The sequence below is a fragment of the Kogia breviceps genome, chromosome 7 (assembly GCF_026419965.1).
Source record: "Kogia breviceps isolate mKogBre1 chromosome 7, mKogBre1 haplotype 1, whole genome shotgun sequence".
Taxonomy (NCBI): domain Eukaryota; kingdom Metazoa; phylum Chordata; class Mammalia; order Artiodactyla; family Physeteridae; genus Kogia; species Kogia breviceps.
The window spans coordinates 48179264-48206459 of record NC_081316.1 but is presented as its reverse complement, the minus strand read 5'-3'; the positions used below and the strand labels follow the sequence as shown (position 1 = coordinate 48206459).

The following is a 27196-nucleotide window of genomic DNA, read 5'->3' as shown; positions in this document are numbered from 1 at the left end:
ATGTTTTATATTTTATTGGAGGGAGCCCTGTACCCGGATGGAACATATGGAAGGAACAAGGATGATGACAATGTTCCTCCTGGCAAAAACTATACCTATGTCTGGCCAGTGAGAGAAGAATATGCTCCTGCCCCAGCAGATGCAAATTGCCTGACCTGGGTGTACCATTCGCACATCGATGCCCCTAAGGACATCTGCTCTGGGCTAATTGGCCCACTGCTGGTGTGCAAAGAGGGTAAGACGTCTCTTCCCCACCCTCTCTGTCCCTAGGAGTCTATTCCCAGGTGTGTTGAAAAGCGTATATAATCTTCAGGTCATCTTGCCTACCTCCCTTACTTCACACAGAGTGTACCTCTTCCTCCAAACTTTCTGTAAGATTAAAGAAATTCTTCTAACATAGAAGATCAATAATAGGGACAATAATTCAGGCTTCTGCCAAAAAAACTCATAGCATTCTGAAACTTATGTGCTTTAAAAAAAATACACACTGACACCACACATAGGAAAGTGTAAAATGTAGTCAAATGACCAGGAATGCTTTTTTATTTCACCCACATAATCACTTTGCTATTTTATTCCCTATTAATTGATTTAGTGTATCTGTGCTCTGTCAATAAAGTATACTTCCTTTAAGGACAGCCAGGTTGCCAAGTATGTGGTTGTGAGAATTTCTGTTTTATGAGTTTTCTATGGTTCTATCATTTCCATCAAAGCCTTTCACTGAGTTTATGTTGTGGGTTACTCTTGTACATGTAGGTCTTTCAAACTTACCTGATACCATTGGCAGGAAGAAAAGCTCATCTTGAGTTAGTCCACTTTGAATTTTTTTCTTACTCTTTTGAATGTGCCTGATAGGTATCCTGCATAAATATTCAGGGACAAGGACTGATGTGGATCAAGAGTTTGTTATAATGTTTACTCTTGTGGATGAGAATCAAAGCTGGTACCTTGAGGAAAATATCAGACATTTCTGCACTGACCCTGATTCAGTTGACAAAGAAGATGCTGTTTTCCAGAGGAGTAACAAAATGCATGGTGAGTGCCTCTCATGTTATCAAGTACATACTGACTGCCTTTTGTGTATATGGCACTACACGGGATACAGAACACACAGAAATATTAAACCTAGTTTTCCAAGATTTATAACTTCGTAATGAGAATAATAAGAAAGTGATGAAACATAATCCCTGTCAGAACCTAAAACAAAGAAAGAGAGCAAGAGAAGAAGAAAGGAACAGAGAGGAGCTACAAAAACTGACAGCAATTAACAAATGGAAATAAGCACATACTTATCAATAATAACTTTAAATGTAAATGGACGAAATTCTCCATTCAAAGGACATAAAGGGGCTGAATGGGTTTAAAAAAAAACAACAGCAAAAAACCCAAAACCCATCTATATACTATGTACAAGAGACACACTTTAGTTGTAAGGACACACATAGACTGACACTGAAGGGATGGAAAAAAAAACTATTCCATGCAAATGGAAACCAAAAGAAAGTTGGAGTATCTACACTTATATCAGACTTTAAATTGACTTTAAAACAAAGACTATAATAAGAAGCGTGTTACATAATGGCCAATCCAACAAGAATATATAACATTTAAAATATTTGTGCACCCAAATGCTTAAATATATAAAGCAAATATTAACAAACATAAAGGGAGAAATAGACAGCAATACAATAATAGTAAAGTACTTTAATACCCCATTTATATCAATGTAGGTATCCAGAAAGAAAATCAGTTAGGGAACTTTAGCCTTAAACAAAATGTTAAATCAGATGCACTTAACAGATACTTATAGAACATTCCATCCAAAAACAACAGGATACACATTCTTCTCAAGTGCACATGGAACATTTTCCAAGATAGATATGTTAGGCCATAAAGCAAGTCTTTTTTTTTTTTTTTTTTGCGGTACGCAGGCCTCTCACTGCTGTGGCCTCTCCCGTTGCAGAGCACAGGCTCCGGACGCGCAGGCCCAGCGGCCATGGCTCACGGGCCCAGCCGCTCCGTGGCATGTGGGATCTTCCCGGACGGGGGCACGAACCCACGTCCCCTGCATCGGCAGGCGGACCCTCAACCACTGCACCACCAGGGAAGCCCTAAAGCAAGTCTTAATAAATAAATTTAAAAGGATTGAAATTATATGAAGCATCTTTTCTGACCACAATGATGTGAAACTAGAAATTAATTACATGAAGAAAACTGGAAAATTCACAGACATATGGAGATTAAACAGCATGTTACTGAACAACCAACATATTGAAGAAGAAATCAAAAGAGAAATTTTTTAAAAACTTGAAACAAATGAAAATGGAAATGTAATATATCAAAATTTATGGGATGCAGCAAAAGCAGTTCTAAGAGGGAAGTTCATGGTGATAAATGCCTACCTCAAGAAACAAAAAAAGTTTCAAGTAAGTAACCTAACTTTACACCTCAAAGAAATAGAAAAAGAGCAAATTAAGCCCAAAGTTACTAGAAGGAAGGAAATAACAAAGATTAGAGCAGAAATAAATGAAATAGATACTAAAAAGACAATAAAAAACATCAATAAAACTAAGATCTGGTTCTTTGAGAAGATAAACAAAATTAACAAACATTTAACTAGACTCACTAAGAAAAAAAGAGAAAGGTCTCAAATAAATAAAATCAGAGATGAAAGATGAGATATTATAACTGACACCACAAAAATAAGAAGGATCATAAGAGACTACTATGAACAAGTATACGCCAACAAATTGGATAACCTATAAAAAATGGATAAGAACCATACAACCTACCAAGACAGAATCAGGATGAAATAGAATCTGAACAGACTGATACTAGCAAGGAGATTGAATCAGTAATCAAAAACCTTCTGACAAACAAAAGTCCAGGAAACAGATGGCTTCCCTGGTTAATTCCACCAAACATTCAAAGAAGAATTAATACCAATTCTTTTCAAAATCTTCCAAAAAATAGAAGAGAGAGAAACTCTTCCAAACATGTTTTATGAAGCCAGCATTGCACTGATACCAAAAGTGGACAAGGATGCCACACAGAAAAAGAAAAAATACAGGCCAATATTCCTGATGAACACAGATGCAAAAGTCCTCAACAAAATATCAGCAAGCCAAATTCAACAATACATTAAAAGGTTCATACACTGTGATTTAGTGGGATTTATTAATCCATGGGATTTTAACCATGAAAGTATGGTTCAGCTTCCACAAATCCATTAAGGTGATATACCACAGTAAAAAAATAAAGGATAAAAATCATGTGATCATCACAATAGACACAGAAAGAATTTGACAAAATTCAACATCCATTTATAATAAAAACTCTTAACAAAAAGAGTATAAAGGGAACATACCTCAACATAATAAAGACCATATATGACAAGCCCACAGCTAACATTATACTCAATGGTGAAAAGCTGAAAGCTAATCCTCTAATATCAGGAACAAGAGAAGGATGTGCACTTTTGCCACTTTTATTCAGCATAGCATTGGAAGTCCAAGCCAGAGCAGTTAGGGAAGGAAAATAAATAAATTCATCCAAATCTGAAAGGAAGAAGTAACTGTCATTATTTGCAGATGACATGATACTATATATAGAAAACCCTAAAGGCTCCAAAAAAACTGTTAGAATGAATAAATTAAGTAAATTTGAAAGATATAAAATAAATACATAAAAATTTGTTGCAGTTCTTTACACTAATAAAGAATTATCAGAAAGAGAAGTTAAGAAAACAATCTCACTTACAACTGCCTCAAAAGGAATAAAATACCTAGGAATAAATTTAACCAAGGAGGTGAAAAAACCATATATTGGAAACTATGACATTAATAAAAAAAATTTAAGAAGACACAAATAAATGGAAAGATATTCTGTGTCCATGGATTGAAAGAATTAATATTGTTAAAATGTTCATACTACTCAAAGCAATCTATAGTCACAATGCAATCTCTATTAAAATCCCAATGGTATTTTTTACAGAAATAGAACAATCCAAAAATTTGTATGGAACCACAAAAGACCCTGAATAGCAAAAGCAATCTTGAGAAAAAACAAAGCGAGAGGCATCGTGATCCTTGATTTTAAATGATATTACAAAACCATAGTAATTAACACAGTATTATATTGGCATAAAAACAGACACAGAGATCAATGGAACAGCATAGAGAGCCCTGAAATAAACCCATGTAAGAATATACAGGAGGAAAAGGACAGTCTCTTCAATAAATGGTGTTGGGAAAATTGAACAGCCATATACAAAAGAATGAAGCTGGACCACTGTCTTACACACATACACAAATATTAACTCAAATTGGATTAAAGACTTGAATATAAGATCTGAAATTATAGAACTCCTAGAAGAAAACATAGGTGGTGAGCTCCTTGACATAGGTCTTAGTAATGATTTTTTTAATTTGACACCAAAAGCAAAAGCAACAAAAGCAAAAATAAACAAGTGGGACTACATCAAACTAAAAACTTCTGCACAGCAAAGGAAACCATCAACGAAATGAAAAGACAACCAACTGAATGGGAGAAAATATTTGTAAATTGTATATCTGATAAGAAACTAATATCCAAATATATAAAGAACTCATACAACTCAATAGCAAAAAGCCGAACAATCTTATTTTTTAAAAATGAGAAGATGATCTGAATAGATATATTTCTAAAGAAATAGAGATGGCCAATATATATGTGAAAAGATGCTCAACATCATTACTCATCAGGAAATGCAAATCAAAACCACAGTAAGAGGGACTTCCCTGTGGTCCAGTGGTTAAGACTCCGAGGTCCCAATGCAGGGGGCCCAGGTTCGATCCCTGGTCAGGGAACTAGATCCCACATGCATGCTGCAACTAAAAAAAAAAAAAGAAAGATCCCACACATTGCAATTAAGACCTGGCACAGCCAAATAAATAAATAAATATTAAAAACTAACAAACAAGAAAACCCCACGATATATCATCTCATACCTGTTAGAATGGCTATTATCAAAAAGAGAAGAAATAGCAAGTGTAAACTGGTACAACCACTATGAAAACCAGTATGGAGTTTCCTTAAAAGAACTAAACGTAAGCCTACCATATGATCCAGCAATTCTGCTCCTGGGTATTTATCTGAAGAAAATGAAAACACTAATTCAAAAAGATATATGCACCCCCCATGATCATTGCAGCATTATTTACAATAGCCAATATATGGAAACAGCCTAAGTGTCCATTGATGGATGAATGGATAAAAAAATTGTGGTATATAATATTAGAACATTATTCAGCCATAAAAAAGAATGAAATCTCGCCACTTGCAACAGCATGGTGGGCTTTTAGGGCATTATGCGAAGTGAAATAAGTCAGACACGGAAGGCAAATGTTGTAAGACCTCTTTTATATGTGGAATCTAAGCAAACAAACAAAACCCCCAAAACCAAGTTCATAGATCCAGAGAACAAATTGGTGGTTAAAGAGGCAGGGGATGGGGATGGGAGAAATGGCAAAAAAAGTAACATGTCTCATAAGTCCCTTCTAATCAGTTCTTTTCCTTTTCTCCTTGCTGCATGCTTTTGTCATTTAAGTAGCTACTGTGTGTCAGCTTTCCCGCTGTGAGGTAAGACAGGGTTTCTAATTACAAGGAACAGATCTGGTGGGGAAGGTAAATATGTAAATAGAGATGGAGGTAAGAGGTGGCCAAGCTGTCCTGGAAGTATGAACAGTGCTTTTGTTTGCTCCTGATCTCATTGTGTTCACATAACAGTTCGAAGGCTGTTTTCATGTTGCTGATCACTTTTATTGAGTGCTTTTCTCTTGAAAAGACTAATGCTTTTCATTCCTTTCTGGGACTGTATTTTACCAAAGAAATCATGCCTTTCTGCACAAAAACATTACAAGCAATAATCTGTGCTAATTTTCAACTGTGCTAGAGCATGTGTTACCATTTCTTCTGGATCTGCTCGCCTCTGCAGGGGACTCTCTTCCATTAGTGTTTCTGTTTTTCAGCGCTCAATGGATACCTCTTTGGAAACTTCCCCGAGCCTGATATGTGTGTTGGTGAGTCGGTGTCCTGGCACCTATTTGGAATGGGGAATGAGATAGACATCCATTCCATCTATTTTTATGGTAACACCTTCATCAGCAGAGGCCATCGGACTGATGTCGTCAACCTCTTCCCAGCCACCTTCCTGACAACAGAAATGATAGTTGAGAATCCTGGGAAGTGGATGATAACCTGCCAAGTAAGTGATCACTTTCAAGGTAAAAAGGACAGAGACCAGTGTAGAGATGCTTACAATGGTACAATTAAACCACACAATCAATGGTGCTCATTCAGTGCCTGCTGTTGGATAGATTCTTGTACGTGTTATATTTGATTAAATATTAAACATAGGAAAAATGTGTAATGTCTATTTGGCATCTTATCAACAGGTATTTATTAATCACATCCCTATGAACCAGGTAAGAGGTGATTGAAAGAAATGATAAGGCCTTCTATGAACCTGGAATCTCATAGTTAAATATAGTTAGACATTTACAAAATGAATAAAACTTGAGACAGAATGATAAATGCTTTTTAAGTGCTTTATCACCTTGCTGGAGCAGAGGGGCTTCCTGAGGAGGTGGTCCCTAATCTGAGCCTAGAAAGGTTAGGAATTTGATAGATGAAGAAGGGGGAAAAGGTTTTCCAGCCAGAGGAAGCAACATGAACTGGGAAAAACACATGGGCAATTGTAAATAGAATAATAAATTTTTAGCACTGAAAAGAAATTTATAGATAATCTGGACCAATCCCCCATCCAATTCTTGAATTCTTTTTAAAATTTTTATTTTATTTTATATTGGAGTATATTTGATTTATAATGTGTTAGTTTCAGGTGTACAGCAAAGTAAGTTATACATATTCTTATATCTATTCTTTTTCAGATTCTTTTCCTATATAGGTTATTACAGAGTATTGAGTATAGTTCCCTGTGCTATACAGTATGTCCTTGTTGATTACCTATTTTATATATAGTAGTGTGTATATGTTAATCCCAACCTAGTAATTGTAGCAGCTTGTTTCATCTCTGGGCTGCTCTGTGAGAACATTCTTCCTTATATTGAGACACAATGCAATGATAGGTACAAAATCCTATGAAAGATGAATGATAAATATTTGTTGACAAATACCTGTTGAATGATTTGGTTCAGGTTCCTTGGGAATAGGTCTTTACTTAGCTGGACCTTAGGCTCATGTCAGAGGAGTGATGAAGGAGATGCCTTAGAGAGGCAGATTGGGCCCCAGGCAATCATATTTGAATGGCAAAACTAAGGATTGTCTAGAAGGCAAGAATAAGTCCTTCTAGATCCTTAGGCACACTAGTGACATAATCAGTGCAGTGGTTTAGGAAGATAAATATGATGTCTGTGTGCAGAAAGGACACAATGGAGAGACTCTGGCTACTGGATGCCAGTTAAGAAGCATTGGCAACATTAGAGTTATGACATTAAAAGTTTGGCCTAACATGGTAAAAACAAGAATATAAAAAGAAAATGTGTCAACGGGACAAACATAGAAGACATAATGTGTGATTCAACTTGGATACTGACTAACTACACAAAATCACTATGAGGTCAGGGCTGCAGCTCTTCAGGGCTGCTTTCATAACACATTTTTGTTCCCATCAACCTTAAGCAAACCTCACATTTGTCCACTGGGTTATTCCAGTTAAATTCAATTCAGCAAATGTTGGGCTGCTCAGTTAATATGTATAAGACACTCTCCTGAGAAGACAAAGATGAACAAGACAAGGTTACTATTCTTCCCTGCTCCTACCGCAGCTTTATTGAGGTATAATTGACAAATATGATTTGTATATATTTAAGAGGTACAACTTGATGTTTTGCTATACTTGTAAGGTTTGATTACCTTACATTCAAGCTAATTAACATATCTATTACCTCACGTAGTTAAACATTTTTGTTGTGGTGGTGGTGAGAACACTTGAGAACTCAAAGAATACAGAGTTTCAGTTATGCAAGATGAATGGGTTCTGGAGATCTAATATACCTCATGGTGACTACAGTCAACAATACTGTGTGGTATACCTGAAACTCCCTAAAAGGGTAAATCGTAAGTGTTCTCCACACACGATCCCTAAATCTGATAAGAAACTAATCAAGGCATTAGCAGCCATTTGAGATTAGTAAGATTGTTAAAAGTGGCCAGTAGTTGTGGACATAAGCTGGAATACGTTACTGAAATACAATGTTTCCTAAATTGTCCATAGCCTCAGAAAAAAATATTTAAAAATTAGAAGATACGTATAATTCAATTTTAAAATTAGTAATTACCTCTAGAGATAATGGTGTCACATTTTGATGAATATCCTTCCTATTTTCTAGACCTTAATATATAAATGCTTATGTTATATATAAAATGAAATCAATCTATTAACACTGCCCTGTAGCTTACTTTTTCCACTTGTTAATATACCAGAAATAAATTTATATGTCAGTGAATATAGATCTACTACATCGTTGTTAATCCTTCCAGTGTCCTTTGTAAGGAGATTACAATTTACTTAACCAACAGTCTTTATTAACACGTATAATTTCCCTATACATTTAGGTCTACCAACATGTAAATTACACCAATGTTGAAAAGAGCAAGGACAATGCACACAGGTCTGTGTTTTGCCTTTAGGCCCAATGATTCATGCTGAGGTGGGTGACTCCATCCTGATCATATTTATAAACAAGGCCAGTCGGCCCTACTCCATCTCAGCGCACTGAGTGGAGGACGTGGAGAGTGGGAAGGGACCCCCAGTGCCTGTCACAAAGCCAGGTAACTTACCCCACAGATCTGCTGCATCCTGATGAGCACTGCAGACTCCACTCTTCTCTGATCTTTTCTGAACTCTGAAGGGTTTTGAAGAGCTCATTGTAATGTCAATGTGTTCCAACCATTACCCCAATATGAAATCACCATTCATCCAATGACCAAGTGCTTATGGAATTCCTACGGCTCCATTAGGAACCTTAAAGGGTATTAAGACATAACAGCTAACACATATTCAGTGTTAACATTGTGCCAGCTTTTACATTTAAAACAAATTTTTTAAAAACTCATTTATCCTTAAAATAACCCGGGGAGGTAAACACTAACATATTTCATTTAACCTGATACCATTAATCATGAAATGGCCATGATTACTTTATCTGTTACTAAAGAAAGAAAAGAAAAAACATGCTGCCAATTAAACTTTAGCATGCCCCTGACTGAGAGATACATCCTGACATCAGATGTGCTAAATTGTGAAAAATGACCATCCTGTAATTGATGAAGTATAGTAGTTATGCCCATTTAACAGGTGACTGAAGCAAAGAGGAGTAAAGAACTTAACCAGGTCAGACGTTAGTAATAATGGAACTCAGTTTGTTTGACTTCAGGACCTGAGCTCTTAACTATACATTTCTCTCAAGATGCTTAAAATGAGTTTGGAAGAAAAAAAGATGAATCATTTCAGCAAGAGTGCAGATTACGCAAGATGAAATTCTAAGTGGTGAAGAATTTCAAGAATACATCTGAGAATGTTGATAAAATTTCAGAGAAGGAAAACCGGTGAAGACTGACTGTTTAATTAGGAACAATTAGGGAAGCCTTTATAAAGGAGATAGAACTCCAGCTGGCTTTTTTCCACCGCTGTGGCCTCTCCCTTTGCTGAGCATAGGCTCCAGATGCGCAGGGGCCCAGCCGCTCCGCGGCATGTGGGATCTTCCCAGACCAGGGCACAAACCCGTGTACCCTGCATTGGCAGGCGGACTCTCAACTACTGCGCCACCAGGGAAGCCCCCAACTGGCTTTTACAAGATGCATTGAAGGGAGAGAAGAGCTCACAATTTAAGGAGCTTCCATAACATTTACACAGTTAAAGTGTGCTTGTGATAAATGTCAAGAGCCCCTGTGACCTCCAGTTATGAAATTGATAGCAACCATAGGTATAATTACAGGGGAGTTATATTCCATTTTACCTGTGATGAATACATAATAGCATTATAATAATGCTATATAATTGCAATAAAGGTCATATAAATTTTTAAAAAATTAAATAGGTATAAAGAAAAGAAAACAATCTAATGCATCACTAGAAAAAGTTAGCAAGGTATCTATTCAAGGTTGGGTTGTAGGAAGGAAAATCGTTATCGGCCACTATTCCAACTTCTGTCACTCCCTACTCCCAGTATCAGAAGCTGCTTCAAGAAACTTCTCATGAACATCTAAATGTCTATCTACAGAGAAATAGTCAATTTTGGAATATTCTTAGAATGGACCATTGTACAATCATTAAATGACATTTAAGAAAGTTTTAATAACATGGGAAAGACTTGTTAAGCAAAATACAAGCATAGAAGAAAGACCAGAAGGGAAATAAGCCAAAATGTTAATAATGGTTTTATCTTTGTGGTGGTATTTTAAACAGCAGAGTGATCATCTTTTCTACTTCCTCACATTTTTTTTTTTTTTTTTTTTTTTTTTGCGGTATGCGGGCCTCTCACTGTTGTGGCCTCTCCCATTGCGGAGCACAGGCTCCGGACGGGCAGGCTCAGCGGCCATGGCTCACGGGCTTAGTTGCTCCGCGGCATGTGGGATCTTCCCGGACCAGGGCACGAACCCGTGTCTCCTGCATCGGCAGGCGGATTCTCAACCGCTGCGCCACCAGGGAAGCCCCTCACATTTTTTATACTTTCTAGGTTTTCTATAATGGATGTATCTTGCTTTGATGAAGAGGGAAATGGTTTAAAATGGATCAAAAAAGCTATTAAATATATTTATTTTTGATGGTTGAAAGCAACTCTAAAGGGAGGAAGAAAGGTGCCTATTAGCCATGGGGAGTGGGGAGCTCTGATAGGGCTGTGGGCAAGCTGGTGTGACCCCTCCCAGGCTGTTGTGCCTTGGTGGTGAGGCGTGGCAAGGGACACAACTTCTCTATGCTGACTGGCCTTCCAAGAGTCCTAGATGTGAGGGTTACGAGAGTAGGGAGAAAAATGTTTAGAGCATGGCAAAGGGGAAATTATTATTATTTTTTTACTGGAACTCAGAGGGATTCAGTCCCCACAAGGATCTCTAATAAGGCAGAAAGATTTGGAAGGACCCAGAGATTGGATGTAGAAGCAATAAACTAACTTTGTGCAGGAAGTCCAGGCAACTTGGAGAAGAAAGTTTAATCAGGGCATGCATGCGATGAAGAGAGCAAACTAGCATTTTAAGAAAAGTAAGCCCCTATCAGTTTTCTTCTCCTCCTCTTCCCCTTCCCTCCTCTTCCCCCCTTCCTCCTCCACCTCCTTTTCCCCTCCTCCTTTCCTCTTCCTTCTTCTCCTCCTTCCTCTTCTTCTTCTTCCTCTTCTTCTCCTCCTTCCTCTTCTTCTTCTTCTTCCTCTTCTTCTCCTCCTTCCTCTTCTTCTTGTTCTTCCTCTTCTTCTCCTTTTTTAATAAATCACTCAACAAACATTTACTCAGCATCCTCTTTTTGTTGAGAGCTGGGCTCCCAGCTGGGGTAGACGATGGATTGTTCTAACTTTAACACCACCCCTGTAGTCACTTGCATTTAGAAAGTTAAATATCAGTTGTTTATCTTGTGATTACCAAGGCATAGGGGCTATAATGAAAATCATGGAAACTAGACCTAAAATTATATCGCTAACCAACTGGTGCATGAGCAAACATGGAGCAAAGTTTCATGTAAGCATTACTTTTGTTTTGCTTTGTGGCTCACATTCAGCTGTAGGTTGCTTGTCCTGATAGGGTGGGGAAGGGACACAGTTCAAAAGGAGATAACAATTTAAATGAGCCTTTTACAATGTGATTATCTTGATAATTCATGAATATATTTATGACTCCTTTGCAAGGCTCTGGGTCAGCCCCAGGGGATGCACAGATATGAGGCCTGACAAGAGGGAGTGAATGTATTTGTTATTAGTATACATACAAATTAGCAATTATTGACTGCCTTCAATGTGAGGCACTATTCTAGGTATTTTATTTCATTTAATCCTCACAACAATTTGAAAACTGGGATGACTAATCCACTTTACACATAAGGAAACTAAAAGTCAACGAAATGAACTAGCTTGTCAAGGTTGAGTGAAAACAAGTCATCAGGGTTGAGATTTGAAACTAGGCCTCTCTGATTCTCTCTGGTTCCAACTAGATCTCACCTGCCTGCACATTAGAATCACCTGAGAAGCTTAAGGAATATACTGGTACCCTAATACCAGATCCAGATACTCTAATTTCATTGGTTTGGGATGAGGCCTGAGCAGTGAAAGTTTGCAAAGCTCCCTGCTGATTCCACAAGAAGCCAAGGCTGAGGCCCACAGTAACTCAAGCATGCTCAAGCATGACTCTTGGAAAAAGATACAAAATTTGAGGAAAAAAAATATTGAGGTATAAAATAAGTCTTCATTTCCTGAATAAACATCAGTTGATAATAGAAAAGGCAAACTAAGATGGAAGGCTATAGTCTGAAATGAAAATCTATCATTTTGAACCTGCAGAAAATCAAGATGTGAATTTAATGGGAACATTTCTAATGAATGGGCAATTCTACTCAGCAATAAACTTTAACCAAAATATACAAAGAATCTGTTTCTATTTTTTCAGGTAAATTGTCTGGAACAGAGGTAACATGAATAAAAATTTTTTTCTATTTCTTCTCATTTGTTTCAGGAGAAATCAAAACTTACAGATGGAAAGTCCCTGAAAGGTCCGGTTCAGGGCCATCTGACCCAAATTGTATTCCATGGGTTTACTATTCAACAGTAAACTTTGTGAAGGTAAGGTGGATAGAGCCACCAAAATGCTCAAAGTGATATGGCTGCAAACTGACTATTCAAGTTATCACAACTATGGTGGGTATATGCAAAGAGATGTATTGGTTTAGAGCAGGGGTCTCAAACTATGCTCATGCCTGTTTGTTTGCATTATTGATGATGAAGTTGAGTAGTTGTGATGGAAATGGTATGGGTCACACAGTAAAAAACTCTTGCTATCTGGTGCTTTACAAAAACAAAGTTTGCCGACACATGATCTAAAGTATACAGGAAAAAAATAAAATCTCAACGTTTCTATTACCAAATTTAGAACTTACAAGGTAGTTTGAAGCAAGAATGGATATGTAAAATAGATAACCATAAAATAAATATATATTTTAATTTAGACCATAGTTTTTTTTGTTTGTTTTGGTTTTTTTTGTGGTACACAGGCCTCTCACTGTTGTGGCCTCTCCCGTTGCGGAGCACAGGTTCCGGATGCACAGGCTCAGCGGCCATGGCTCAAGGGCCCAGCCGCTCCGCGGCATGTGAGATCTTCCCAAACTAGGGCACGAACCCGTGTCCCCTGCATCGGCAGGCGGACTCTCAACCACTGCACCACCAGGGAAGCCCTATACCATGGTTTTTGATGTGTGAAAAAGGTCTCAGGAAAGAAAACACACTCCAAGTAAACTAACTAACTGAAACTACAAAATATTTCAATGATAAATAGGCTAACTTTACTTAGAAATTAAAGGCAAAGTTTCAATATTGAACTTGAGTCAGGTATGTGTCTATAAAACAACTAGTCTAGAATTATACTTCATAAATCAAAGTCCAAATTAAGGTCATATCTGATATAAAATGTAAACATTGCCCATTATTTTAAAAAGTGAGAGGGGCATCCCTGGTGGCACAGTGGTTGAGAGTCTGCCTGCCGATGCAGGGGACACGGGTTCGTGCCCCGGTCTGGGAAGATCCCACATGCCATGGAGCGGCTGGGCCTGTGAGCCATGGCCGCTGAGCCTACGCGTCTAGAGCCCGTGCTCCACAACAGGAGAGGCCACAACTGTGAGAGGCCCGCGTACCGAAAAAAAAAAAAAAAATGTGAGGGATTATCTTAGCCTTCATTTTAAATATTAGATGGCTGCATTAATGTCCTTGAGTTGTATTGGAGAGTGCAAGAGTTCAGGAGAAACATACCAGACACTTGAAAAAAAAACGTATGTATTAGAATTATGTGAAACCCACATTTATTTGTTGATTCCTTTGTGCATCCCAACAAATATTTATTGAGCCCTTGTGATGTGCAAATGATCCCACCAAGTACTATGAGGGCTGCAAATATTCTTGTTTTGAAGGAACTTATCATCTTCGGGGAAAATAATAATGTGTGCACACCCGTAATGATATTACAACTCTGAATCTGGTGAGTTTTATAGGAGTGCAGGGCTATAGAGGAGGCATTGGGAAGAGAGTCTAGGAATAGAGAACATCATGAGTCAAGCTGAAAATAGGGAAGTAGAAGGTGTGTTTGGGAAACGTTGAGAGTCCCGTGCGGCTATCATCTAGGGTAGAAAAGGAAAGCAGCAAGGGAGCATAAGCTAGAAAAGTCCACTGGGAGAGCACATGAGGGGCTTCAGGACCTGTCGAGGATTAGTCTTTTATTCAGTAGGACCATCACTGGAAAGTCACTGAAGACCTCTAGATATGGGAGTGATGACATGAATCTGATGGTTGTCAACGGGATGTGCTGGAGGTGCAGAGAGCAGAGACCAGAGAGGACCCAGTTTCTAGTCCAGGGTGAGGTATTAATATCCCACACTAGAAGGATGGCAGTTAGAATGGAAAGGAAGTCACAGAATGGAGAGGCATTTTGTGAAGGGAAAAGAAATGTAAGATTTGATAGCAAATGAGATGGGATGGAGTGAGGAAGACGGAGGAAGTAAACACTGAAATCAAGTTTCCTGAACTAAATGACAAGGAATATCATAGTGCTATTAGCAGAAATAGAGAATTCAGGAGAAGGAAATGCTTTGAGGGAAATACTAAAATTCACTTTAGAAATGCTTAGCAGATTGAATTGTTGCAAGAGTCACATCCAGGTAGAATAGCTCACAGGCAATTGAAAATGTGGGAGTTTTCCATCAAAAGAAAGCTCAGGGCCGAGCAACTCGACATGGAAGTCATCCATGGGCTCATATCAATTCCTAAATCATCCAACTAACTTTTACCCATAGGACGTGGAATATAAGCATCTGTATATACTTATAAATACAGTCTCACTTGGGTTTCACCTCACGCTAGTCAAAATGGCCATCATCAAAAAGTCTACAAATCATAAATGCTGGAGAGAGTGTGGAGAAAAGGGAACCCTCCCACACTGTTGGTGGGAAGTGAATTGGTGCAGCCACTATGGAGAACAGTATGGAGGTTCCTTAAAAAACTAAAAATAGAATTATCATATGATCCAGTAATCCCACTACTGGGTATATATCCAGAAAAGTTGAAAACTCTAATTCAAAAAGATACATGCACCCAATGTTCATAGCAGCACTATTTACAATAGCGAAGACATGGAAGCAATCAAAATGTCTATCAACAGATGAATGGATAAAGAAGATGTGGTGTATATATATATATATATATATATATATATATATATATATATATATATATATATATATGTATGTATATATACATACACACACAATGGAATATTACTCAGTAATTAAAAAGAGTGAAATAACATCATTTGCAGCAACATGGGTGGAACTAGAGATGATCATACTAAGTGAAGTAAGCTAGACAAAGACAAATATCATATATCACTTGTATGTGGAATCTAAAAAAATGATACAAATGAACATATTTACAAAACAGAAATAGACTCACAGACATAGCAAACAAACTTATGGTTACCAAAGGGGAAATCCGGAGTGGGGGATAAATTAGGAGTTTGGGATTAACAGATACACACTACATATAATATAGATAAACAAGGACCTAATGTATAGCACAGAGAACTATATTCAACATCTTGTAATAATCTATAATGGAAAAAATCTGAAAAAGAATATTATATATATATGTGTATATATGCATAACTGAATCACTGTGCTGTACACCTGAAACTAACACAATATTGTAAATGAACTACACTTCTATAAAAAAAAATACAGTCTCACTTGAAAAGCACACAGGAAAATAGAAATAAGCATTTGTTTATTCAACAAATATTTATTTAACACCTTCTATGTAGTAGACACTGGGCTCTGCTCTGGAGACTCCGCTACGAGTGAAGGACACAGCCTCAGCCCTCAAAAAGCTCACTCTTAGGGCTTCCCTGGTGGCGCAGTGGTTGGGAGTCCGCCTGCCGGTGCGGGAGACACGGGTTCGTGCCCTGGTCCGGGAGGATCCCACATGCCGCGGAGCAACTAAGCCCGTGAGCCATGGCCGCTGGGCCTGCGCGTCCGGAGCCTGTGCTCCGCAACGGGAGAGGCCACAACAGTGAGAGGCCCGCATACCGAAAACAAACAAACAAAAAAAATCTCACTCTTAGCAAATTTTTAGAAATAGTCCTAAATTTTCACAAAGATCACCCTATTCTTCAGGATTTCTTAGTACTTATTCCTTGGTCAATAGTCTTTTAGTATTTTTACAATGACTTTCTTACAAGCAATTAATCAGTGTTATTAAATTATTCAAAGGCTCTTATAATTCAGTTTATTTTTCTTTCAGGGTACCTATAATGGTTTGATGGGTCCTCTGATTACATGCAGGGAAGGAGTGTTGAATGGAAAGGGAAGAAGAAGCGACGTTGACTATGAATTTGTTCTCTTGTTTTTGGTATTTAATGAGAATGAATCCTGGTATCTGCATGACAATATTAAGAAGTATCTTAATAAAGGTACATGAGATTTTAAACCCTCTGATGATTTTGAGGAGAGCAACAAAATGCGTGGTATATCAGAAGTTTAAAAAGGAGACAAGCTCATAGAAATCTGTGGAAGGCCCCAGGCTCCCTCTCTGAGCCCTTCTTTATTCCCAGGGGCACCTGAACTGAAGAAAGTCCTCTAAAGCTTTCCTTCAGAGGGAACCAGCCAAGCCATTGATTGGCTGCCCGCAAGGTCCAGTGAGGTTTTGGACCAACTGTTTAGGCAGCTGTATCTCTGAATGCTGGGATCCCTAAACTATCGGCCTGTAAAGTAATTCCTACAAAATGAACTATCACTTATTGATATATTTCTGTAAGAATACAGGATAACTCCTAGTTGATCAAATTTGAGGGGCTGGTTTAACTGTCTCTGGAAAATGAAACACCATCACCAAATTTCTGTTTTAATGTGTCTATGTTATTTAATTCTTTGAAATTTGAGTTACTTCTTTTTTTTAAGTGTAAATAATGTGTTCTAATTGACATACCTATCCTCTCTCACCGAGATCTACTTTTGGCCAAAAGTGTGCAAAAAGATAGGTCTTGCCCAAGATAACAAAGCTAGTTAATTGCTAACATTGATTAGAATATAGTAGCCTGATCTCTAATTCAGCTACTCTTTCCCCTACAGTTTTGCCTCCTTCACCCAAAAGTTTCTTAGTAGGCTCTCTCTTTTTAATGAATGTAACTCATTTGGTTGTATCATGATGCAAAGAACAAAAAGTTAGTAGAAAGCAGAGGAGTGAAAGTCCCCACCATGTCAGCCCAACTTGAGCTTGCTTTGGTAATTGTTAGATCATGGATTCAGCCCATGTGAAGTTTTCCCTTTTTTGGAGATTCAGCTAGGTTTAGGAACTTGCCCCAAATTAGTTCTCAGAAAGTGAAATATTAAGTAAATACCTTTTAATTTCTTCAGTTTTGATTTATATAAACTTAATTCTCTGGCTTTTGTCCACTCAACTGTAGAATGGTATAAATCTGGCGACCTCACACATGAGGTGCTAATCCACCCCATTAAGGGAATATGCCTATTTGGCATATTCCAAACAACATATACTGCTACCCAAGACATAGCTTTTAAAAACAAACTACTATTTCTCTTTTCTGGCTTTCTTTTATAGGGATTTCTTAGTACTCTGAATTTGGGGTCTTAGATGGTGGGGACATTGGCAAGTGTGAGTGAGATTATTATATGTTTACCAGGCAGACGAAAATATTGGTGACCTAAAGATCTTCTTGAATCAATTCTAAAACCAGATTAAGTAATCATCACTAATCAAAGGCTGTTCTCTTTTCACCTTCTTAGCTATTAATGGAAAGATTTTGGGGAATCTCCATGGCCTCATCATGAATGAAAATACAATGACAAACTGGTATGTTAGGAATAGGAAGTGAAGTGGACATACACACCATTCATTATCATGCTGAGAGCTTTCTTTTCAAGGTTAAGTATAAGAAAAGTATTTGGGGGAAGACTTACTAACAGATTCAATATATTTCCATTGTGAAATGAGAGTTATTTGGCAATAAGGCTTGTGAGGGGTGTTAGTGAATATGAGAGAATGGAACAGAAAAATATGATTATGTCCTTCCACTGGTAGATATTTCTTAATATGTATTTTATTATGCTTGTAAAAAAAAAAAAACAAAACCTCTGAGCTTCAGGTGAGTTTTCTCATCAGTTATATGGGGATAATTCTGACCACTCTGGAGTATTGTATATGAAAGTACCCATAGTATTTTGTCTCTCTTTTTTTTTTTTCTTTTCTCTTTTCTCTTTCCCTTCCCTTTTTTCCATTTCTTTTCTATGTGATTAGCCGAAAGAATAGTCCTCTCTAGTAAAGGAGATATTTCAAGCTTTGGCTTGGGCCCAAAATTTTACCTTGACTTTTGCCCTGCTGGGCTGGACCATGTGTGGCTTTCTGCCTTTCGAGCATCAAGCTGCACCATATGGGTGGTGCTGGCTGTGCCGAATCACCTGGGGAGCCATTTAAGAAGCAGATTGCCAGACCCCACCCCAGACCTGATAAATCAGAATCTCAGGGATAAGGTCCAAATATTCTGTCATCTCAAGAGCTGTGCAGTCTACAAGGAAGTAGAATAGAAAAGAATAATCACATCTAATCTGCAGGAAAAACCTGCACTGCTCCTTTTCCAATTATACAGGAATGAACAGCAACTAATGAAACATCTAATATCCTTTCCCCTCTGTATATTCATTCAACACAGTTTAAGATACCAAGTACTAACCTACAATGATTTTAGTTTCACATATTAAATGGCTTTGCTTCTTTTCAGAACTTGGCTTTTTCAATCCACATTTTAAAAATTATATTAAAAATATATAAAATTTAGTAAAATTTATAAAATCATACAATTATTTTACATACATATAAAAATATTTTATATACATACATAAATATTTTAAATTAAGCTATAATTTACACTGAGTAAAATGCATACTATTTAGTACACAGTTCTGTTGTGATAAACACATACAGTGGTGTAACCAACACTAATCAAAATACGGAACACCTCCATCAACCCCCTAAAATGTCCCCTTTGCACCCTCTAGAGTCACCTACTTCCCTATGTTTAACCCCTGGTGACCACTGAACTATTTTTTATCTCTATAGTTTTGCCTTTTCTGAAATGTCATACAAATGAAATTATACAGTCTGTAGCATGATGAATCTGGCTTGTTTCATTTTGTATCAGCATTTGAATTGCATCCAACTTGCTGTAACAGCAGTTTGTTCTATTCGATCTTTGAGCAATATTCCATTGTATGGATGTATGGCAGTTTGTTTATCCGTTCCCCCACTGAGGGACATTTGGGTTGTTTCCAGGTTGGGGTTACTAAAAATAAAGTCATTATAAACCTTTGTGTACATGCTTCTGTGGGAACATAAGTTTTCATTTTCCTTGAGAAAATATCTAGGGGTTGGATTGCTAGGCCATGTGGTAAGTATATGCTTAACTTTATGAAAACTGCCAAACTGTTTTCCACAGAGACGGTACATTTTGCATGCCTACCAGAAGTATATGAGAGTACCACTTGACCACAACTACATCCACATCAGCACTTGGTATCTTCCATTCTTACTTCATTTTTCCTTAGCCATCCATTTAAGTATATTCTGGTATCTTGTTTTTTATTTGAATTTTCCTAATGGCTATGATACTGATTATCTTTTCTACTATCTGCCATCTGTAAATCTTTGGTGAGATGTCCAAATTTTATGCCCATTTTTAAATTGGATTGTTTGTTTCCTTATTGTTGAGTTTGAGGGCTGTATATATTCTGTATACAAATCCTTTCTATCTATATGATCTGTAAATATTTGCTTCTAGTCTGTGGCTTATCTTTTCATTCCCTTAACATTATCTATCAAAGAGCAGAAATTCTTAATTTTGATATAGTCCAAATTATCATTTTTTTCTTTTATGGATCATGCTTTTGGTGTCATGTCTAAGAAATCTTTGTTTAATTCACGGTCACAAAGATTTTCTTCTAGAAGTTTTATGGTTTTAGGTTTTATATTTAGGTCTCTGGTCCATCTTAAATTAATTTTTTTTTTTTTTTTTTTTTTTTCGGTATGCGGGCCTCTCACTGTTGTGGCCTCTCCCGTTGCGGAGCACAGGCTCCGGACGCGCAGGCCTAGCGGCCATGGCTCACGGGCTTAGTTGCTCCGCGGCATGTGGGATCTTCCCGGACCAGGGCACGAACCCGTGTCTCCTGCATCGGCAGGCGGATTCTCAACCACTGCACCACCAGGGAAGCCCTAAATTAATTTTTATATGTGGTTCAAGGTTTATTTTTTTCATAGAGACATCCAAGTTTTCTTTCTTTTTTTTTTTTTTTGGCTGCACCACAGCATGTGGGATTTTAGTTCCCCAAGCAGGGATCAAACCCATGCCCCCTGCATTGGAAGCATGGAGTCTTAACCACTGGACCACCAGGGAAGTCCCTAGACGTCCAATTCTTCCATCACCTTTCAGCAAAAAGACTATCCTTTCTCCCTCTGTGTCAAAATCATATTGATCATATACATGTGGGTTATTTCTGGCTCTCTGTTCTATTACATTGATTTATATGCCTGTCCTTTCTTAAGTGCCACACTGTCTTGATTGCTTTAGTGTAATAAAAAGTCTTGAATCAGATGGTGATTGTTTGAGCTATTCTAGATCTTTGCCATATAAAGTTTAGAATCAGCTTTTAAAATTGTGCTGGGATCTTGATTGAGATTGCATTGAATCTGTACACTGATTTGAGGAGAATTGATATCTTAACAATATTGAGACTTCCAATCTACAAACATGCCATATCTCTCTATTTAGAACTTCTTTGACTTTTTTCATCTATGTTTTGTAGTTGTCACCACACAGATCTTGCATATATTTTGTTAGATTATTACCAATATCATGGGTTTTGGTGATAGTGTAAATGGTATTCTTTTTATTTCAATTTCTAATTGTCATGCCAGTATATAGAAATATAACTGATTTTTGTATAATTGACCTTGTATCCTGCAACTTTGCTGAACAAATTCTAGTAGCTTTTCTTTTTGTAGACGGTTATTTTTTGGGGGTGGGGGTTCCTACATAGCAAATCATGTTGTCTGTGAATAGAGATGGTTTTATTTTTTTCTTTTCAATCTATATGCACCCCCCCCTCGCTCCTTTTTGGTGTTATTGCACTAGCCAGGATCTCCAGTAAAATGTTGAATATTAGCAGCAAAAGTAGAGATCCCTGCCTTATTCTTAATCTTAGGGGGAAAGCATTCAGTCACTCACCATTGAATATAAAGTGAGCTGTAGGTTTTTGTAGATTCCATTACCAGGTTGAGGAAGTTTCCTTCTATTCTCGGTTTGTTGAGGGTTTTAATCATGAACAGATGTTAAATCCTATTTTCCCTGAATCTATTGCGATGATCATATTTCTTTTTCTTTAGTCTATTGGTGAACTACATTGACTGATTTTCAAATGTTGAACCAGCTTTTCATTCCCCAGTAAACCTTACTTTGTCATGATGCACTATCCTTTTTTATATATTGCTGGATTTAGTTTGCTAGTGTTTTGTTAAGGATTTTTGCATATATGTTCATAAAGAATATTGGTTATGGCTTTCTTCTCTTGTAAATTATTTGTCTGGTTTTAGAATTGGGCTAATTCTGGCCTCATAAAATGAGTTGGGAATGTTCTGTCCTCTTCTGTTTTCTGGAAGAGTTTGTTTAGAAATGATATTATTTTTTTCTCTAAATGTTTGGTAGAATTTGCCAATGAAGCAATCTGGGCCTGGAGTTTAATCTGTTGGAAGGTCTTAATACAATTTCAGTTTCTTTAATAGATATAATTTCAGTTTCTTTAACACGTAACCTGAATAGATCTAACCTGAATAGATAATCTATTCAGGTCATCTATTTCTTCTTGAGTGAACTTTGGTAGTTTTCATCTTAAGCAACTTGTCCATACCATCTAAGTTGTAGAATTCATGGACAAAACAGTTGTTCATAACATTCCTTTATTATCCTTTTTAATGTCTATAAACTCTTAGTGATATCTCCTCTTTCATCTCTGATATTTGTAATTTGTGTTTTTAAATTTTTTTCTTGGTCATTTTGTCTAGAGGTTTGTATTAGTTATCTATTGCTGCATAACACATCACCCCAAAACATAGTGGCCTAAAACAACAGTCTTATTATCTCACAATTTCTCTGGGTTAGGCTGGAAATGGTTTAGTTAGTTGGTTCTGAATCAGCATCTCTCATCAGGCTACAGTCAAGATGTCAGCTGAAACTACAGTCATCAGGTTTGACTGAGGCTGGATGATCCACTTCCAAGCTCACTTATAGGACTATTGACCAGAGGCTTCAGTTCCTCACCATGTGGGTATGACATGGGAGCTGGCTTTCCCCAGAGTGAATGATCCAAGGGGAGAGAGTGAGAGAGAGGGTCTAAGACTCTTTGAAGTAGAATGCCATGACTTCTGCCATATGCTATTGCTTTCAAGGACCAACCCTCAGACAATGTAGGAGGGGACTACAAATGTTATGAGTATCAGGAGGCAGGGATCCTTGGGGGCCATCACAAGCTGGCTTCCACAGGGTTTAACAATTTTATCCATCTGTTCAAAGAACCAGTTTTTGGTTTCTTTGATTTATCTTTATTATGTTCCTATTCTTGATTTTATTGATTTCTGCTCTTATCTTTATTATTCCCTTCTTTCTGCAGATAGATAAATCTTACCAAGAAGATGTATATGACCTCTTTCCTGGGACATTCCAAACCACTGAACTGTTTGTGGATCACCCAGGGACATGGTTATTACATTGTCATGTATCTGACCACATCCATGCTGGCATGGAGACAACCTACACAGTCCTTCGAAACATCGGTACCGTTATCTGTCAGTGATGCTGGCTTAGATAGCACCAGGCTTCCTGTAGACCCTGAAAATAGGAGGCATGAGAGCCCCCAAGGAGCTCAGAGTCAAGTAAGAGAGACAGACATATAACCATAGTAGAATATGACATATGCCAAGATAGAGGGCAGAGTACAGGGTTCAGTGACAGCAGCAGGAGGCAATGATTAACAGTTTGGAGACATGAGCCAAGGTTCCATAGATGAATCTTATCAGGTGAGCAGAAGCTTGCAATGTGGATGGGGTACGAACAGCATGTGTACTGGCATGAAGTAGCACAGTGAGTATTCATTCAACAAAGACGTACAGATACTGGTGGGATAAAGTCTTTGTTGGTGAAATGACATAACTCTTGAAACAACTCATGTCATGAAAAGAATCTACTTCTGTTGTTTATAAACCATCAAATTGTCTTTGTCCAGACAACAGGATTCCTTACTCCACCAAGCCTCCTTCTGGAGGAGTGTCCCACCCGGCCACAGCGCCCTCTAATGGTATTGATACCCTCCCCCAATCCTGAACGTGAACGGTCAGTATTCACTCCCCAGGGAAAGGCAGAGGCCTGACACCTTACTTTTCTTTTGCACAGAAGAACCTGGCAAGGAGCAGCTCTACTTCTTCGGCAAGAATCTGGGTCCCAGAGGAGCCAAAGCAGCCTTGGTCATCCTTTTCATCATCGGACTCCTCCTTTTTATTGTCACAGTGATTCTCTCCCTGACACTGTGCTCTGCGAGGAAGCGGGTGGCATATCAGGAAGTCCAGTCCTGTGCGCTCCCCGCGGATGCTCTGTGACCTGCTGGTCTTCCTCAGTAGGGAAAGTGGACCAGGGTATCGTTCACCAAGGAAGTCTGACACTGTTTCCTGGATCAGGCTCTGATCCTCTGGAACACATTCAAAGCAATTTGCTTGTATTTATTTATTTTAAAGGGGCTGTGAATAATCCTCAGGATAAAATAGAGAAAAAGAAGAGTGGGCATGACTGAGAAAACTGACCCAGTCTGTTCTCTGAATGAATTCGATGAATTGGGAAGACCCTCTGAAAGATATCTTTGTTTTCTGTCTTGCATAATTCTTAGATTAGATGGTGCTTCCTTAACAAACCGTCAAATTCTCTAGATGGACAAGTTCGGGAAAGAGTTACACTGCCTCAGACATCTATCTTGAATGGCGCTGATTTTTCAACGTTGTTATGTAACACGCTTCCCTTCTGGTTCCAGGAAAAATAACTTTCTGAGGAGTTCATGAAAATGTCTAAATTAGTATCTGCTGATAGAATTTGACCAAATGAAATTTTTGGAGGCTTTAGCCAGCTCCTCTGGCCTTTTCCTCTTTCATATAAACAGCTTGTGCACTGTTTGCTACAAAAGGCAGAGTTATATGCATTTAAAAAAATTCTGCCATTTTTATGCAAACCTGTAGAGATACTTAAATGTTTACGAATCACTTCATGTTACACATTTTTACAAGATGTTTCTGTGGCAATGTTTGTATTTTCAAAAATCAACTAGAGAATTTGTATTTGTCTTTCAGAATGTGGAGGGCTGGAATCTGAAATAGCAGGCTAGTTCTCCCACTGTGAGCAAGACACTCCCTGAGAGTTTAGTGGGAGCTTCTAAGGGGAGGGGAGGGACTTTGCAGGAGGCAAGTCTGACCTTGAATCTTGAGTCTGATTTTTCATTCAGTTAGGAGGATCTTTCCCAGTCTCCATCTTTTATGAAAGAAAGACAGTCTCATCAGGTAAAAAAAACACCAGGAAGAATTAATCGATGCAGCTGACTGGCTGGGAGGAGAACGGATCTCACAAAATCTTCGAGTCCATGCCTCTTAAAATCATAGCCTCTGATGGGAAGAGGAGAGAAAAGAAAAGGCAAAATTGTCCTGGTGGCAATTTTTTAAACCAACAAATGAGCTCTGAGATATGTATTACAGTTTTCAAGTCTCAAATACAAAATAAAATATTGAACAACTAAACTCAATCCATTACGAGGCAATCCATACTCTCTATATGCATGTCTAAGCTTTAGGTGTAAGACTGATAAAAGCAACATTTATTACTAGGCTGAGAAATTGCCTTTAGCCCTCGCTGCTGCCAGATGAGTGATACTAGTACATCTGCCTTAGCAGTGGATCATTTGGCTGTCCAGGTGAACAAGTAGGACCTAAAAAATACTCTGGTGGAGGGACCTTTCATACTTTCTCATCTTCATCTTGGTGAGGGGAAACGGGTATTTTGATAGCTATAGTCTTACATAAAACAGGATGCAAACGCTAATAGTTCTGTTTATAATCTGCTTGAATGTCATATCAAACATGGTACCCAAGGATTATGAATTCCAGCCTGCTAACCACTGATAATGTGATTTTGTAGTACATGCTCTACAGTTTTCAGACATGTGTAGGCTGTGTAATTTCATAATAATAATCATAATAAATGACTTACTTACAACTCACCTAGACAACAAATTATTTAGTTATAAGTTTTTTCCATTTCTCTTAGTTTATTTTTTTAATGAAAATGAAACCACAAAGTAGTTTGATTATACCGTTTCTCTTTTTAATAAAGTTTCACATATTATAAAGATGGCTATTTGCATTTTTTTTCCAACCACCTACCCCAGGTACAGTGACACGTGATTTATTTTACCTCGAGCAGGTGTTTAGTTAAAGGAGAATTATCTTTTAGATATTTAGCAAATATCCTAGTTATACTCCTTAGAAGAAATGAAACAAAGTAACAATATATCTCTACAGATAACACACTCTCCCCAAATATTGTTTCCTCAAATGTACCACATTTCTCCATTCTAATCAACTACATTTATACACATCTTTTCTTCCTGTTACAATAGAAGAAGTGTCCCTGCTCCTAGCAGGGCCAATCTCTCCCTTAACGCTGGACCTCATCCCTTCTTGCTTTCCCAAGAATTTCATTCCCTCACTCATCTGTTTTCCCTCCTGCATGAAGTCATCAGCAATACCCTCCATTAAAAATAGAAAACAAAGAGCCATTGCCTTGAACTCCATAACCTCCTCCAACCCAGTGTATCTGGGCCCTTGATAGCAGAACTGAAAGGACTGTCCACACACTGCCCATATCACCTCACCCTAGGCACCCCTCCACCCATTCCAATGGCTTCCCATCCAGAGGGCCCTGCCCCACCCCGACTTTGCATCCCAATCTGCTGTTATCAAAACCATAAGAACCATAATAATCATAATGGAAATGATTCCGTTTCCTGTGGCTTCTTCCCCATCTTTATTTTACTTAACATCTCAGTAACCATTGGCAGCTCCTTCCTTTTAGATACACTCTAGTTCCTTGGCTCTACAACATGACCTGACAGCCTTCCTTCTTCCTCAGTGGCTCTTCCCTCTCAGTCTCCTGCTACTTCCTTCTTCTCCCTCTGACTTAAATGTTAGCATGACCCAGGGCTTGAACTGGGCCCTTTTCTCCCTTTTGCCCTCCAGGGTGAGCTGAATAATATCTCCATAGATTCCATGTCCTAATCCCTGACCCTGTGAATGTTATCTTATATAGCAAAAAGACTTTGTGGCTATGATTAAGTTAAAAATCTTGATATGGGAAGTTTATACTGGATTACCTAGATTGGCCCTAAATGTAATCACAAGTGTTCTTATAAGAGAGAGACAGAAGGAGATTTGACTACAGAAGGAGGCTGTGTGACAACTGAAGCAAGATGCTGAGCTGCTGGCTTTGGAGACGGAGGAATGCTGCTCTAAAATCTGGAAAAGGCACGGGAATGCATTCCCCCCTAGAGCCTCTGGAGGGAGCTTCGTCCTGCTGGCACCTTGATTTTATTCCGTTGAAACTGATTTCGGCCGTCAGATTTCCAGAACCGTTAGAGTATAAATGTGTGTCACCAAGTTTGCGGTAATTTGTTACACCCTCTCCGTAGGTTATTTCACTCATCCTCATGGATCTGAAAACCACCTTTATGCTAATAAATTCAAAATGTGTTCCTCCTTGGGTTGCAGACTACAAATCCTGTTCAAGCAGATCACGGTAGCAGTCCTCT

The 27196-nt window shown here is 38.1% G+C and overlaps 1 protein-coding gene across 1 annotated transcript; it reads left to right on the top strand.

Annotated features, from left to right (window-relative positions):
- On the top strand, positions 1-25135 carry HEPHL1 (hephaestin like 1). Its single transcript, XM_059070233.2, is given in 11 exon segments — positions 1-235; positions 856-1035; positions 6009-6263; positions 8692-8832; positions 12715-12821; positions 16539-16761; positions 18041-18110; positions 18112-18178; positions 22970-23132; positions 23582-23653; positions 23749-25135. Coding segments are annotated over 11 exon segments (1716 nt in total). The 3' UTR covers positions 23952-25135.
- The last annotated feature ends 2061 nt before the right edge of the window (positions 25136-27196 follow it).